Consider the following 15,987-nt stretch of genomic DNA (forward strand, 5'->3'; position numbering starts at 1 on the left):
CTGGTACAGAGCTGAGTGGAGGGTCGGAACCAGAGGCTCAGACGGTTCTACGACCGTGTAGGCTGCAGATTCCTCAATTTGCGTCAAAGAGTGGTTGGGTTTCAGGTTCTGCTGAATAGTTCAAGTGTCCACTATACGCAGGAGGCGGCTACATGGGTAGCAGGGGCTGTGTGGTGTGAACTGGGCAGTTTTTTAGGTTAGAGGATCTCAGAAAAACACAAGAAGGGCGTCAGTCACAAAGGGTGCAGGAACACAGGAAGAACATAGATAAATGAACCATTGGCATAACAGTTGTAAATTGTCATAGCTGTGTTGGGAAATACCAGGGCTCCAAGTGCTAATAGAAAGCACTGATGCTCAAATCATTACAGGCACTGAAAGCTGGCTAAAGCGGGATAAAAGCTCAGCCAAAATTTTTGCGAAGAACCTAACGGTGTTTCAAAAGGATAGGCTAAACACGGTTGGCGGTGGTGTGTTTGTTGCTGTCAGAAGTAGTTTAACTTGTTGGAAAATTGAAGTAGTTACTTCCAGTGAGTTAGTATGGGCAGAGGTCATTGTTGGCAATCGGAATAAAATAATAATTGGATCCTTTTACTGACCTCCCAATTCAGATGATACAGTTGCTGAAAGGTTCAAAGAAAACTTGAGTTTGAGTTTGATTTCAAACACGTACACAACTCATACTATTATAGTTGGTGGTGACCTTAATTTACCCTCGATATGTTGGCGAAAATACATGTTCAATTCCAGAGGAACGCATAAAATATCATTCGAAATCATGCTAAACGCATTCTCTGAAAATTATTTCGAGCAGTTAGTTCATGAGCCCAAGCGAATAGTAAACAGTTGTGAAAACACACTTGACCTCTTAGCAACAAATAATCCTGAGTTAATAATGAGCATCAAAACCGATTAAGGGATTAGTAAACACAGGGTTGTCGTAGCGAGACTGAATATTGTAATCCCCAAATCCTCGAAAAATATACCTATTCAAAAAAGCAGATAAAAGTTCACTTGACGCCTTCCTGAGAGACGATCTCCACTCATTCCACATTAATAATATAAGTCTAGACCGGATGTGGCTTAAATTCAAAGTAATAGTATCGGCATCAATTGAGAGATTTATACCAAGTAAATTAACAAATGGGGGAGCTGATCCTCCTTGGTACACAAAACAGGTTAGATCACTGTTGCAGAAACAATGAAACAAACATGCCAAATTTAAACAGACACAAAATCTCCAAGATTGGCAATCTTTTACAGAAGCTTGAAATTTAGCGCAGACTTCAATGCGAGATGCTTATAACAGTTTCCACAATGAAACTTTGTCTCGAAACCTGGCAGAAAATCCAGAGAGAATCTGGTTGTATGTGAAGAATGTTAGCGGCAAGAAACAATCAATGCCTTCTCTGTGCAATAGCAATAGAGATACTATAGGAGACAGTGCTGATGAAGCAGAATTACTAAACACAGCCTTCTGAAATGCCTTCACAATAGAAGATGAAGTAAATATTCCAGAATTCGATTCAAGGACAGCTGCCAACATGAATAAGTAAATATCCTCGTAGTAGTGAAGCAACTTAAATCGATTAATAAAAAGCAAGTCTTCTGGTGCCAACTGTATACCAATTAGGTTCCTTTCGGAGTATGTTGATACTTTAGCTCCATACTTAACAATCATATACAACCGTTTGCTCGACGAAAGATCCGTACCCAAAGACTGGAAAGTTGCACAGGTCAATTCAATAAAGGTAGTAGGAGTAATCCACTAAATTACAGGCCCATATCGTTAACGTCGATCTGCAGCAGGACTTTGGAACATATATTGTGTTCGAACATTATGAATTACCTCGAAGAAAACCGTCTATTGACACACAGTCAACATGGGTTTAGAAAACATCGTTCCTGTGAAACACAACTAGCTCTTTAGTTACATGAAGCGTTGGGTGCTATTGACAAGGGATCTCAGATCGATTCTGTATTTCTGGATATCTGGAAGGCTTTTGACACTGTACCACACAAGCGGCTCATAGTGCAATTGCCTGCTTATGGAAGCAGCTTGCTGTCCAGGTTTTGAGAGGGTGCATTTCTGGATGAGGTAATGAATATATTGCTTCCTCCTAATTATATCTCCTGAGGAGATCACGAATGTAAAATTAGAGAGATTTGAGCACGCACGGAGGCTTTCCGGCAGTCGTTCTTCCCGCGAACCATATGCAACTGGAACAGGAAAGGGAGGTAATAACAGTGGCACGTAAAGTGCCCTCCACCATACACCGTTGTGTGGCTTCTGGAGTATAAACGTAGATGTAGATGTAGAATGTCGTCTCAGTTATGTGACTGGATTTGTGATTTCCTGTCGGAGGGGTCACAGTTCGTAGTAATTGACGGAAAGTCATCGAGTAAAACAGAAGTGATTTCTGGCGTTCCCCAAGGTAGTGTTAGAGGCCCTTTGCTGTTCCTTATCTATAAAAACGATTTGGGAGACAATCTGAGCAGCAGTCTTCGGTTGTTCGCAGATGACGCTGTAGTTTATCGACTAATGAAGTCATCAGAAGATCAAAACAAACTGCAAAATGATTTAGGAAAGGTATCTGAATGGTGCGAAAAGTGGCAGTTGACCCTAAATAACGAAAATTGTGTGGCCATCCACATGAGTGCTAAAAGGAACTCATTAAACTTCAGTTACACAATAAATCAGTCTAATCTAAAAGTGTAAATTCAACTAAATACCTAAGTATTACAATTACGAACAACTTAAATTGGAAGGAACACACAGAAATTGTTGTGGGGAAGGCTAATGAAAGACTGCATTTTATTGGCAGGGCACTTAGAAAATGTAACAGACCTACTAAGGAGACTGCATACGCTACGCTTGTCCGTCCTCTTTTAAAATACTGCTACGCAGTGTGGGATCCTTACCAGATAGGACTGACGGAGTACATCGAAAAAGTTCAAAAAAAAGGCAGCATGTTTTGTATTATCACGAAATATGGGAGAGAGTGTCACAGAAAGGATACAGGATTTACGCTGGACATCATTAAAACGGAGGCGTTTTTTGCTGCGACGGAATCTTCTTACGAAATTCCAGTCACCAACTTTCTCCTCCGAATGCGAAAATATATGGTTGACATCGACCTACATAGGGAGGAACGATCACCACAATAAAATAAGGGAAATCAGAGCACGTACGGAAAGATATAGGAGTTCAATCTTTCGTGCGCACTATACGAGATTGACATAATAGAGAATTGTGAAGGTGGTTCGATGAACCCTCTGCAGGCACTGAAATGCGATTTACAGAGTATCCATGTAGATGTAGAAAGGCCATTAGCCCCTTTACTAACAGAATGGCCACTAGTAATGAAGAGTGAATAAAACTTTTGTCTATGCCTATGCTACTGTTCCCCTGCACTCTAGTTGGAAAAGAGACAGTCTGCATCATATCATGTAAGTTTAGGGGATCTACCAACATGCTTTTTCTTGCACAATCATATACGAAATTAATACTGAAGTCACCACATATAACTAATTTCTGGTACTTCCTATAAGAACCCTCTCTAGCTCAAACAGAAATGCTCTGAAGTCAGAGTTAGTGGAACTATAAACAACAACAATTAGAAGTTTAGTTTCACTAAATTCAACTGCCCATGCACAACATCCAAATATCTGTTCAGTGCAGTGCAGTGATGATGAAAAATATAGTGCAGTGCTGTGATGAAGAAGAATATAGTCTATTATTCACCTGATATTTATGGAAGGATCCTCCCATGGATACATATGGATCTCTTGGTGAGGAAAGAAACCATTTTAAATCTTCAAGGACAATGTCTCACATGTGTCAACTAATCTTTCTCCACTGTCATTTACTGTGTCATCTCCAAATCTTCCACTACTCCACTATTGGTAGCCACTCCTACTTTTCCATTAAAATTTTTTCTTTGTAGGTGCTTATGCTTTCTAACACCCTGTTTTCATGAAATGTACCTTTGGCTTTACTGTCAGTATCATCTGTATGTGCATAAACTCCAACAAAGATAATTCCATGGGCATATCTTGAGATTTTCACAGTCATAATTCTCACATTAATTTCCTCCCTGTACATGATATCTCCTCTACACTCCTAATGGACGGCCAGCCTTTCCTCCTCATTACTGCCACTGTAAAAATGACTAATATGCTATATTTTTGATTCCCTTCTGCTTCACCTTTCACTGAGAACACACACTCATTTATCTTCAACAGGCCTAGTTCATGGAAGACTTCTTTGTGCCTAAACCCTGCAAATTTCACATTGTTACAAAAATAGTAGTTTTCTGTAGCCATTTACACTCACACACACAAGACCACTGTTGTCTCCAGGGACTGAGTCCCAACATGGGTGAGTAGCGACCTCAAGTGTGGTGGTTAGTGGCTGTACAGAAGAGTTGAACGTGATTCAGTTGCTCCTGTCCTGGTTGATACTGAGCCATGAAGAGTGCACTCCTTTGTGGTTAGTCCATATGTAAAAGGGGGGGGGGAGGGGGGGGGGGGCAATTGTTTGGCTCTTCATGACTCAATCTGATCCAGGATTGTAGAAACTGAATCAGTTTCTCTACCAGGGCTTCAACTACCTTTTGTCATGCCAAGAAATCAGAAATATCGCCCCAACTATCCTCCTACATTACCATCCTACCACCCACCCAGCCTATGAAATACCACTGTCCAACCGCCTCCTACTCTGTTGCCATTGTTGCATGGCTTTTACCCCTGTAGCAGACCTAGCTTTAAGACCTGTCTCATACATTCTCCCATTACCACCTACTCTCATCTTGTCACAGTCATTTCCTATCCCATGAAAGGCAGGATCACAGTTGAATATAGTCATGCAGTGTACCAACTTAGCTGCAACCACTATGTGCAATTCCACGTGGGCATGACCACTAACAAGCTGTCTGCCCAGATGAATGGCCACGACCAAAATGCATCCCAGAGACTACTGGACCATGTAGTTGGTGAGCATGCCGCGCAGCAGCATGCTTGACTTCAATGACTGCTCCACAACTCTGCCCTTTAAATTCTTGACACCAACAATAATTTTTCTTAATTGGGCAAATGGAAACACTCCCTGCAACACATCCTTCATTCTCATTATGGTCCTGGCTTCAACCTTCCCTAGTCCCTGTCCTATACTTATTTCTACCTTCTTCCCTGCTACCGCTCTAATCTCACACATGCCTTCTACTCCCCCAAGCACAGCTGCATAGTCCTTTCCCTTTCTCTTCTCTCCTCTCCTTTTTTTTTCTCTCAATAGCATAGCCTCCCAATGCTGTAACTAACAGGCCACCAATCTGTCTCTATCACAACCCTGTACACTCCGCAAGCAGCAGTACTGCATCTCCCACACCCCTAACATGGTATCCTTTCCTTTCTCTGCCCAATGCCTTTTCTGTATCCCCCATTATCCACCCCAGATGAGATTGTTACTCCCTTCAGTCGGGCCTCAGTGGAGGGGAAAAAAAAAAACAGGCAAGTGCAGGAGTTGTTTTTGCATGAACGTGTGTGTGTGTGTGTGTGTGTGTGTGTGTGTGTGTGTGTGTGTGTGTGTGTGTGTGTGTGGCGGCAGGAAGTGGGCACAGTAAACAGCAGTGTCTACTGTAGCTCATATTGTTATTCAGTATTCAGTCCAAGATTTTCCATTGTTTGATACACGAATATGAATTAGGAAAGGGAACAGAGAACACACTTTCAAATATTAGTGGTTACATTTGACATTAAATAAACCAAATAACTCTTCCTGGTTTACTTTGTGTTTACAACAGTCACTCTAATACCACAGTGCTGCAACTAAGGGTACATGTAAGTTTTTGTGGTACCCTCAGCCAACAAAAATCTTAGACCCACAACTAGTAAGCCACAGAAGAATTAAAAATGTCAGAGAAATTATATAATACTTACTGTCCAATCAGGATGAACTAGTACATCCTTCATTTCCAAAACAAGCGTGTATGGAGGTTGCTGGTAGGGATATGTCAGGGGATCCGGAAGAAGTTTTTCTCGAGATGGCTCCCTTATCAGCTGAAAGAATATCTTTATAAGCACATAATGTATTTTTTGTTTCATACATGAAGAATAATAAAAAGAAACCACATGACTGCACTTACCCCCAAAAATTGCTGTAATCTACAGGAAAATGAAAGTGCTTAGTCTGGCAATTGGAACCAGCGAGCAATAAAAACATAAAAGTGACGGGGGAAAATATATGTGTCGGAAATAACAGTGGTAAGTTCTAAAATATGAGATTATTGCATATCCAGTGTAAATTTGGTGTTTTTACAATTTGAAGAATTAAAAGGCAAACAAGCTGAGTTAAAAATAATAACTACAAGAATTAAACATAAGCTAACTGGGAACTAAAACAGGAAAAAATGAGTAAGTCATTAAATGTGTCTCTTGGCCCATTCTGTTTATTAATAGAGGAATGAGATCAGAGACAATGAAGCATTGAAATGTACATCGTATTTATTTAATCTTCACTTAAAATAGAAACCAGGTTCCAAAAATCACAAACTGATAATCTTGTTTAAGCAGAAAATTTCATGTTATGAAGCAGTGCCTTACTTAAAGGCTGCCTAGGATGGCTGGATTTCCATCCACTGTTAGGAAAGAAATGCAAAAATACTATGAGCACAAACAGTCTTTCCCTCATCACCCTAGCCATAACTGGTAGAGAGAGACCACACATTTTGCCATATATGTTAACTAAGTGTTCAGTACATTCATTACAATCATTTCCTCCCTCTAGATTCTACTTCTCCACCATTTTATGTATATGAAAGATGACGAGAGAGTCTAAAACATCTTGCTTGTGAGTCATTAAGATCATATATTTAAACCAATGTCACATATGAATTCCTACACTCAACATATAGTGTGAGTGCATGCACACTATGTTAATCAATTAATGTTTGTCTAAATCTGGAATGAACATCAACATCTGTGACACTTTGTGCTCTCTAGGAGAACTGCTGAACATTTGTCTCTAGGGTCTGTACGAATACCGTAACATTTCCTCCCGCAATATGCTCAACATTTTCGGATGGTTACAGGCTATAGCAGGCAGCCAGAACAACTTTGGTGAGAGTGCAGTGACACTGAGAATGACAACCGACCCAAACCATTTGTCTGGATCTGTGATCAAAAAATCCACAACACACTCTTCAATAACAAAAAAGAGAAACCATGTGTCTGGGGCAGTGATCCAAAAATCCACAACACACTATTCAATAATAACAAAGAGTTCATCGCAGCCAATGTATTTTTGGATTCTGTTAATGTAAATATGGACTGTGTTCACATTTATGCAAGTTGAAAATGGAGTGCAGATGCCACACCTATATTTTTTCATCATAGAGCGGAGGAAACGTAGTGGTTCCTAACTGCTTGTAGGCGCAAACTGCCAAACTGGCCTGAGTTCCAGCTGCATCAATCATACACAACCATGTAGAAAGCTGAGCCTATAACACAGTCCAGAAATAGGCCATTCTCCCTCAACCAAGAAGACAATCATTAGAGCTAGGCCAATGGAGCTAATTTGGCTTTAAGCACTAGGCCCTAGGATGATTGTAGCAGTGTCACAGCCTCACTACTCTCTTACAGCTGCCTATAAGAGCTAGCTGTGTGGAACTCTGCCTCCTGAAATTATATCTATCAATCAAGTATTGATGTATACATACACAGACTGAAGAATGAAAATTTATACCAAGGCTGGGATTGGAATCTGGGTCTCCTGCTCACTAGGCAGATGAGTTAACCATTGCACCATCCTGGCACAGTGGATTTGTACATGTGTGTGGATTGCCCTAGCATGCCTCCCTCTTCAATCTAAGTTGTGAATTGGATTCTGGATTGAGGAGGAAGGCATGCCGGCATAGCCCGTGCAGTTGTGCAAAGCCAATGTGCCAGGATGGCACAGTGATTAGTGCATCTGCCTTGTGAGCTGGAGCCCCATGTTTGAATCCTGGTCTTGGTATAAATTTTTCTACTTTTTCTATTGCCTTTTTTCTGGATGGCACATTCCCTGGTTCTGAAAGTTAGCTTGTGTGCCAGTGGAAAGGAAAAGGTTGGTTTTTTTTTCCCTCAATATATTGTACTTTCACTTTCTTTATGCACAAAACCAAAACATTGTGGCTGCTGAATGTGCCTGCTGCAGGCAATACTTTCACAGCTGTTGCTTTCCCGTGGAGATGCTACAAAACTCAGGTCTGGACAGCTGCCTAAACAGATGCACTACTATTGAAGTAACATGTGGGAGGAACGGGCAGCAGGGGGTTGGAGGAATGCCACTGCAGTCTTACCAAAACGTTAACTCCAAATTGAGAATGCACCAATAACAATCACCATTTTCTAATTCTGGGAAGTGAAAAACTCTTTACAAAGTTTCAATGGAGACCTTCTCGTTACAGGTACTGTGAATGCTTTACATGAAACAAAAACATTCAGCAGATCTTATGTAAGACTCGTGATTAACATGCATACTACTGCTATGTCATTGCATAACTCACTGTGCAGTTTGCATTTCATCATTCACTTTAAAATAACAAAGAATGAAAGTCACACACAAAACTGGACAGTATGCTTTGTAACTTCATCTTACTTGGTGGTAGTAGCATAGTGATGCACAAAAGCTGACTTAGTGATCAAGTGCCCAGAATTTATACACATATCATAACCAATATTTCTGACACAAAAATAGTTTAGAAAACTATCATCTTACAATTTATCAAAAACACGAATTGTGTGTCTAAAAATAAAATAACAGTTGTGAGGTAACAATTGCTTAAATGTTTGAAACACACAAAAACTGAAACAAAAAATAATTTAGGACTAAAGCAGGCCCTCACTGAATAGAAAACTGACAGGCAAAAGAAAAAAAAAGAAAACTACCCAAAAAATTTGTATGTTCCAAGTTATGGAGTGTGCATAACATTCCTACCTTTTTGAAATAATTCATTTGCCTCCATGTCCTCCTGAGGTACTGTATTGGGAGAGGCATACTACTAAATTCATCCTCAACTACATTTCCTTGCTCATCTGTCTCAGGTGACCCTGAAAAAAGGAATTTTTAAATCACACACAAAACTTCCAGAAAATGTATGCTCATTCAACACACTGAGTAAGCCACAAACTTACAGGAAGCAAACAAGCTTCACTAACAATACTCTCTCTCTCTCTCTCTCTCTCTCTCTCTCTCTCACACACACACACACACACACACACACACACACACTGGAAGTTGGTGGGGAGGGAGGGAGAGTAACCTGATTCTGCAGCTCTTCTATGAGGTAAGTGTGTCTGACACAGTATGTGTGATCAGTGTGAAAGAAATATTGAGAGGGTGGGAATGCAGTGGTGAAAGACAGGAATAGGGAGGCAAGCAAAAATGCTCTGAGGTGTGCGGAGCAATGGTTGCATGCTGCACATATGAATAAAGAGGTGTGTGTGTGTGTGTGTGTGTGTGTGTGTGTGTGTGTGTGGCGGGGGGGGGGGGGGGGGGGCACAAATTGCTGCAGGGGAGCAGGAGGTACGTTGAGAAGAAAGCTAAGAACTAATCTTGTCAGTGGAATGGTCATTATTACAGATGACTAGGGAAGACTGAGGCCATATGGACTGCAAAGACTAGAGGATGTGTTGAGGGTATGCTATCTTCCTGTGCAATTCAAAAAGGTAGGAAGTAAATATATGGTACCATATTCCATCAGTCATTAGACTTGCAACACTGTCTTAGAATGCTATAGGAATGGGTAGCAAACTGCATGCAGCTTACTGAAGCAACCAACTTGCCATTCACTAAAGTGATCAATGAGAACTGGGAAACCTAAATGAGGGCCAGATGAATATTGGTTGGGTGGTTGGTTGGCAGGGTTATGGGATTGAACAGTGAAGTCATCAGTCTTTATCAGTCAAGAGATATGCCCTGTGGAGTTAATCATATCAGCCACAAATCAAATCAATTTGTGATTGAATGTAAGAGTGGTAAAATCAAGGCACTGAAGGCAATATCAATGCCAGAGATGGGACACAATTTAAAGAGAAGTAAAAGTATATTGGTCAGGCCAGTATGCCAGTCACTGAGCAGACAAGAGCTCCCACAGGACTCATCTGTGGCTACAGATATCTCACCCACATCTCAGTTCTCACCAAACCAAGAAAAGGGCTAAGACAGTATAGGAATAAATCATGCCTTGTAACTGGGAAGTTTGTAACAGCAAAAAAGAAAAGGCTAAAAACATAATCAAAAATAGTAAAAGAAGGTGAGAGAAATAATAATCAGGTCAGTGGGGGCGAGTGAGTGCCTCCAGGACTCAACAGCATCCCACAACATCCCATCCTCAATCCATTACGGTCAAAATGTTAAAGATGCATCCAGAGGGCACACTCAAAGAAAGTGTAAAAACTTGCTCAACCGTTATATCATCAACAGCTAGTGTCAAGGATAAAGAATCTTTGTCTTCATAAGAGAACAAAATGAAAGGGCCCTATTAAAAAGTATAATACATTGCAGCAGAAAAAATAATGGGTAACCAAACCTAAGAGTAACACAAAATAAAAGAGGGATGGCCAGGGCAGCTGGCAGAGAAAGTAGGGACGAGCGGCCCTGAGCCCAGCAAAGCCCCAAACCACCCTCTCTAGACCTCAAAAACAATTTAAAAGATTACAGTTGAGAATGAAAACCACTTTCTCAGAGGAAATGCCATACATCATCTGCCAACAGTAGAGAAAGAATCTGGAAAACCAAACTTAGTGTGGAGGGGCAGAAGGGGCATTCCCACTGGAAGTGACTAATGCCTCTAAAGCTCCACAATCAAAATGCGGATTACAAAAGATATAAATATGGGTTAGTCTGGTATGGTCAATGCAAAGGTGGCATATGAAGTTGGATTCCTATCTGGAGAAACAGAAAGAGGATCATCCTGCAGTGGTGGTCTCCTTGATAGCATAGAGTTCTTTAGCCCACCAGATGATGTTCCACTTCCTGTTGAGTAAAGCTCTTATTTGGACCAAATCCAAATCTGGCGTCATCAAACTGAATGTTAACAAGTAACTGTTCCTCTAGCCAAATGGCCAGTCAGTTCATTACAAGGAATAACTGCATGGTTTGCGACCCATAGCAGGACAACTCATCAGCCAGTACAACTAAGGTCAGATACAAGACAGTCAACAGCAGATATTACAGGGTGACAAAAGTAACACTGATCGATAGCCAGGAGACTGCTCATTGGGTCACTGCAAAATAAAATGCAATTGAAGATGGTCTACTTAAGAAAACAATGAGCTCTATTAATAGCTATCAGCTCTGTCATAAAAGCACTACATATTCCACCAATGAGTGTTGTTATTAACCAGCAAGAGATGTAAAAACATATCCCATCTTATATCAGGTTTCAGAGTCAACAGTGTAAATGATGGTACTACCCTGATACTAGGGTTGGGAAAAACCGACCAGTTAAAACTGATACCGGTGTTTTACTACTTCTGAATAATCAGTATTTTTCAGTATTTGTTTGGTCTCTGTTACAACAGGCATTCTTTACTTTTTACTACTAACCAAATAAAAAACCGAAATATCAATTAGCCATAGCAGCAGTGGTGGAATTTTTCGTTTTTAAATAAACTTTTTTTTAATTTTTTTTTTTTTAAGAGTAATTTTTGTTTGTGGAATTTGCAATGGTTTGAAATATTGCTTTGTTTCAGAATATGGCAACAGTGATCAGTGCTATTTTAGTAACAATGCTGACAGAAAGGAACAACAGAAACATGGCATGAGAAATGGTTTAGCATCAAGCTGAGACGATAATGTCCATATGGCCATGTGTTGTGGCTTAAGGTGTGCGTGTAGGTGCAGTGCACAAAACTCGCCCCAACCTGATCTATACAGCAGTTTCTCGCTGTCATCACTGCACATCCATCATATTGCAGAATGGCACCAACCTAGATTGTCTTCTATTTCTATGAATAATAAAAGAGGAAGGAAATCCTGTAAACAGCAATAAATTAAAAACTTAACAACAATTAATTTCAGTACTTTAAACATAGCTGTGCTACAGCAACGGTTCCACGTAATCAGATTAAGAGCAGCCGACCAGTTGCAAAGGATAAAGTAATCTTTACCTAGGTTTCAATAGATATAAATCTATCTTCTTCAGAAGACGGCAGTATTACATTAATATGAAGCGATATGTCCTTATCGTTTTTACAAACATCTGCCTAGTTTCATTAGTCAAATAAAACATAGCCCTGAGAACAGGGTTTGTCAGACAAATAAAATAGGTACATGAATGTTGGAGAGCGCTTATAGATGTTTGTAAAAACGATAAGGACATATTGCTTCATATTAATGTAATACTGCCGTCTTCTGAAGAAGATAGATTTATATCTATTGAAACCTAGGTAAAGATTACTTTATCCTTTGCAACTGGTCGGCTGCTCTTAATCTGATAACAATTAATTTGTACTATATGACAAAAATACAAAGTAGCTGACCTGTTGATTGTATCTGCATAATATGCCTTTATCCGCTTATAGTCCTCTAAAATGGTCAAATTAACACGAAAAAAACAGTTCTTCAACCTCAATTTTCAGTCTTACACTCACTATTCATAATTCCCAAATAGTGGTATGATCCCAGTTTATCACATAATTTTGAGCAGAGTTTCAAAAAATCGGAATCAATAGGAGATGGGTAATGTTTTGTTGTATTCAGCCACTTACAACTTTTCGAGAAAAGCTGTGAACAGTGAATATACTATGTTTTCTTTTATTTGCCAATTTAATATACGCCTAATATTTTCATTCTGTCTGTCTTGAAACGAAGAGACCAAAATTTTCGCAATTTTTGTTCAAATTCTACGTTTTATCATCAGAAATAACAAGAATAAAAATTGGTTTTTTGGAAAACATTTATTTTGAATGGTTTTAACAACAAGGTTAAACCGGCATGTAATAAAACCAATATAACCGAAAACCAGTTGTTTCAGCAATAACCACCATCCCTACCTGATACTCCAGAAGAATTTATACAAACAGATGGCAAAAGGTCACGGGGGCAGCTAAAACTTGAGATCGTTGAAATAGGTCAATCCTAATCAAAAGTCTAGGTACTAAACAAGGAGAGTTGTGTGTGAAAATATCAACAGCACATTCTAAGTGGGTAGATGGCAAGGTTCTCCAGATGCATTAGAGCTGAGGGTGACAGTCAGGGGATTGATGTCCCTTGTATGAAAAACGAATTTAGTAAGTTGGATAAGTAGGAGATTGCCGTTTGGTGGCTGTGTAAATAAGGAACATTTGGTACTGCCAAAAATAAAGAGGTAAGATCCCACTTTGGCAAGGAGACTGTCTACAGGACCAGTCAGGAAAGTGACCAGTTCCACATATAATGATGTACTGGAACTAATAATTTCAAAGCTAAAAATGTTACTGAGCCGTAAAATTGATGACCACAGTCCAGTCGGGATGAGACCAAAGCCCAATGTACTAATGTAACATGTGCTTAATAATTTGCTTATTGAAACTGTTTTGCATGATGTTCTTTTCATTATTAGTGTTTTTATATAACTGATATCTTCCCAAGGGAATGGTTTTTTTGGTATGTTAAATAACAACTTTCTCTGTACTGAAGGCATCTGACATTGTTGGATAGTACCGATTTTTGTAGCTCTGATAAAAAGCTGGCATGGCTAACCCATGTTCGTCAACTAAAGACTACCTGCAAGTGAAAGATTAACAGTATCAGCTTCCTTAATCACACCTCTAGGGGTGCGGATCATACTCCATATTAATTGCATACATAATTATTGTCTCTGGAAAATAGCACTGGATGAAGCAAATAAAAGTTTTCAAGTAATACTAACACAAGTTATATTGTCTAGAAGTGTATAACATTTTCCCTAACGAAACTGTTTCTCCTGTTAGGCTACAGTTCTGAAGACGGAAAATTTTGCCTTTGACTGAATTACTGATGTGTGAACAGTGAGCAGTTAGTATTTCACACTATCTTCACTGCTGACATGAAAATGCTACTCACTATATTGCATTGCTTGGCCACAATGCCTACTGGACTTATGATCCGAGCAAGTACAACATTGATTAGCCTTGAAATACCTTATGGCGAGGAAATAAAACGACTGAAATGACTCACTACTGCTAACGCAACAAAACTGACTATTCATAACCTTACCTAATTCATAAATTGCATAGGAGCCCAAAAAACCAAACGAAACTCCAAATGCTATAAATCCGTATTTCATTGCCTTCCATGATGCTTCTCTCTTCTTCGTATCTTCGTCAGTTTCTGTTTTATCTGACGTCGCCACTCCAACTCCTACAGGTAAGTAAAAACTTGTTGTAAGCACAAAATTCCACCGGCAAAAAGGAATGGAGTTGACTGGTTAAACGAAGTAAACAGAGGTTTCTTGTACCTTCTGAAGCGTAGAACCTAGAAGTATCAACTCTAAAGTCACCATTTGTCCAGCGTCTACTCGTCAATGGAGTATAAACTTGTACGGAAGACACAGCTTTCAAACCATTCGCAACATTTCGCACGACACGTAAAAATTTCACCGTATTCGCGGCCATGCCTGTATCATGATTACTAATATCTCTGTAACAACAAGTTTGAATCCAGAGATCTACTGCTTTGTTTATTTCGTTCCGGTTATCAGAGTAACACTAAAACCGACGAAATATCTGCGCAATATACTGCGCAAAAATACGTATACAGTAAATCGCCGCAACATGGTGCGTTCAAGCAACATTATTTCAAGCTGCTGCTGGCCCGACATCTGTTGGTCTAGAACATAAATTTCACAGTAAAGCGAATACGCTCTCGCAAACTCATAAATTATTTAAATTATACAGGATCTCATTATGGAAAAAATGCTTATTTTACTAAGGTTAGAAGATCCTCTTTTTGATCTTCCGTTTTTGAGATTAAAAAACTGGGTTGTTTTGAAAATCAGCCTTATGCGAACACAATTAGTTTATTTTTATATTTACCCAGACATGTTTCGACACCAATGTGTGATCTTCTGTGGGTCTATTTTTTATTTCTTAAAATTACATGGCTAACTAAACTGTATTATTATACATCGGTTTTAGTGCTCGTTTTAATCTTTTATTTTGATAGCATGTGGGTTTTTTAGGTTAGAGAATTCCCTCCCTAGGCCCGACAAGACGCCTCCTGAGACGCGGCGAGGTAGGAGTAGGCAAAATGCAACAGGGAATAACAATATTAATCTGCTAATAGTAAACTACAGGTGCGTCTATAGAAAGGTCCCAGAACTGCTCTCATTAATAAACGGTCACAATGCCCACATAGTACTAGGGACAGAAAGTTGGCTGAAACCAGATGTAAACAGTAATGAAATTCTAAACTCACATTGGAATGTATACCGCAGAGACAGGCTGGACAGTGAAAGGGGAGGCGTGTTTATAGCGATAAGAAGTGCAATAGTATGGAAGGAAATTGACGGAGATCCGAAATGCGAAATAATTTGGATGAAGGTCAAAGTGAAAACAGGCTCAGACATGGTAATTGGATGTCTCTATAGGCCCCCTGACTCAGCGGCTGTTGTGGCTGAGCACCTGAAGGATAATTTGGAAAATATTTCGAGTAGATTTCCCCAACATGTTATAGTTATGGGTGGAGATTCTAATTTGCCCAATATAGACTGGGAGACTCAAACGTTCATAATGGGTGGCAGGGACAAAGAATCCAGTGAAATTTTTTTAAGTGCTTTATCTGAAAACTACCTTGAGCAGTCAAACATAGAACCGACTCGTGGCAATAACGTACTAGACCTTCTGGTGACAAACAGACCCAAACTATTTGAAACAGTTAACGCAGAACAGGGAATCAGCGATCATAAAGCGGATACTGCATCGATGATTTCAGCCTAAATAGAAATATTAAAAAAGGTAGGAAGATTTTTCTGTTTAGCAAAAGTG

The 15,987-nt window shown here is 39.7% G+C and overlaps 1 protein-coding gene across 1 annotated transcript in view; it reads right to left on the reverse strand.

Moving 5' to 3' along the window:
* The window catches only part of LOC124622117 (mitochondrial import inner membrane translocase subunit TIM50-C-like), a 53,835-nt gene extending 39,185 nt beyond the window's left edge, over nt 1-14,650 (reverse strand). Inside the window, exons 1-4 of the mRNA XM_047147726.1 lie at nt 14,460-14,650; nt 14,219-14,362; nt 8,975-9,087; nt 5,938-6,057 (exon numbers count right to left, since the gene is read on the reverse strand). Coding sequence (XP_047003682.1) covers nt 5,938-6,057; nt 8,975-9,087; nt 14,219-14,362; nt 14,460-14,616 — 534 coding nt within the window. The 5' untranslated portion in view covers nt 14,617-14,650. The remainder of the gene's footprint in view (nt 1-5,937; nt 6,058-8,974; nt 9,088-14,218; nt 14,363-14,459) is intronic.
* Nucleotides 14,651-15,987: the final 1,337 nt, after the last annotated feature.

Source organism: Schistocerca americana, chromosome 7 (assembly GCF_021461395.2).
Source record: "Schistocerca americana isolate TAMUIC-IGC-003095 chromosome 7, iqSchAmer2.1, whole genome shotgun sequence".
Taxonomy (NCBI): Eukaryota; Metazoa; Arthropoda; class Insecta; order Orthoptera; family Acrididae; genus Schistocerca; species Schistocerca americana.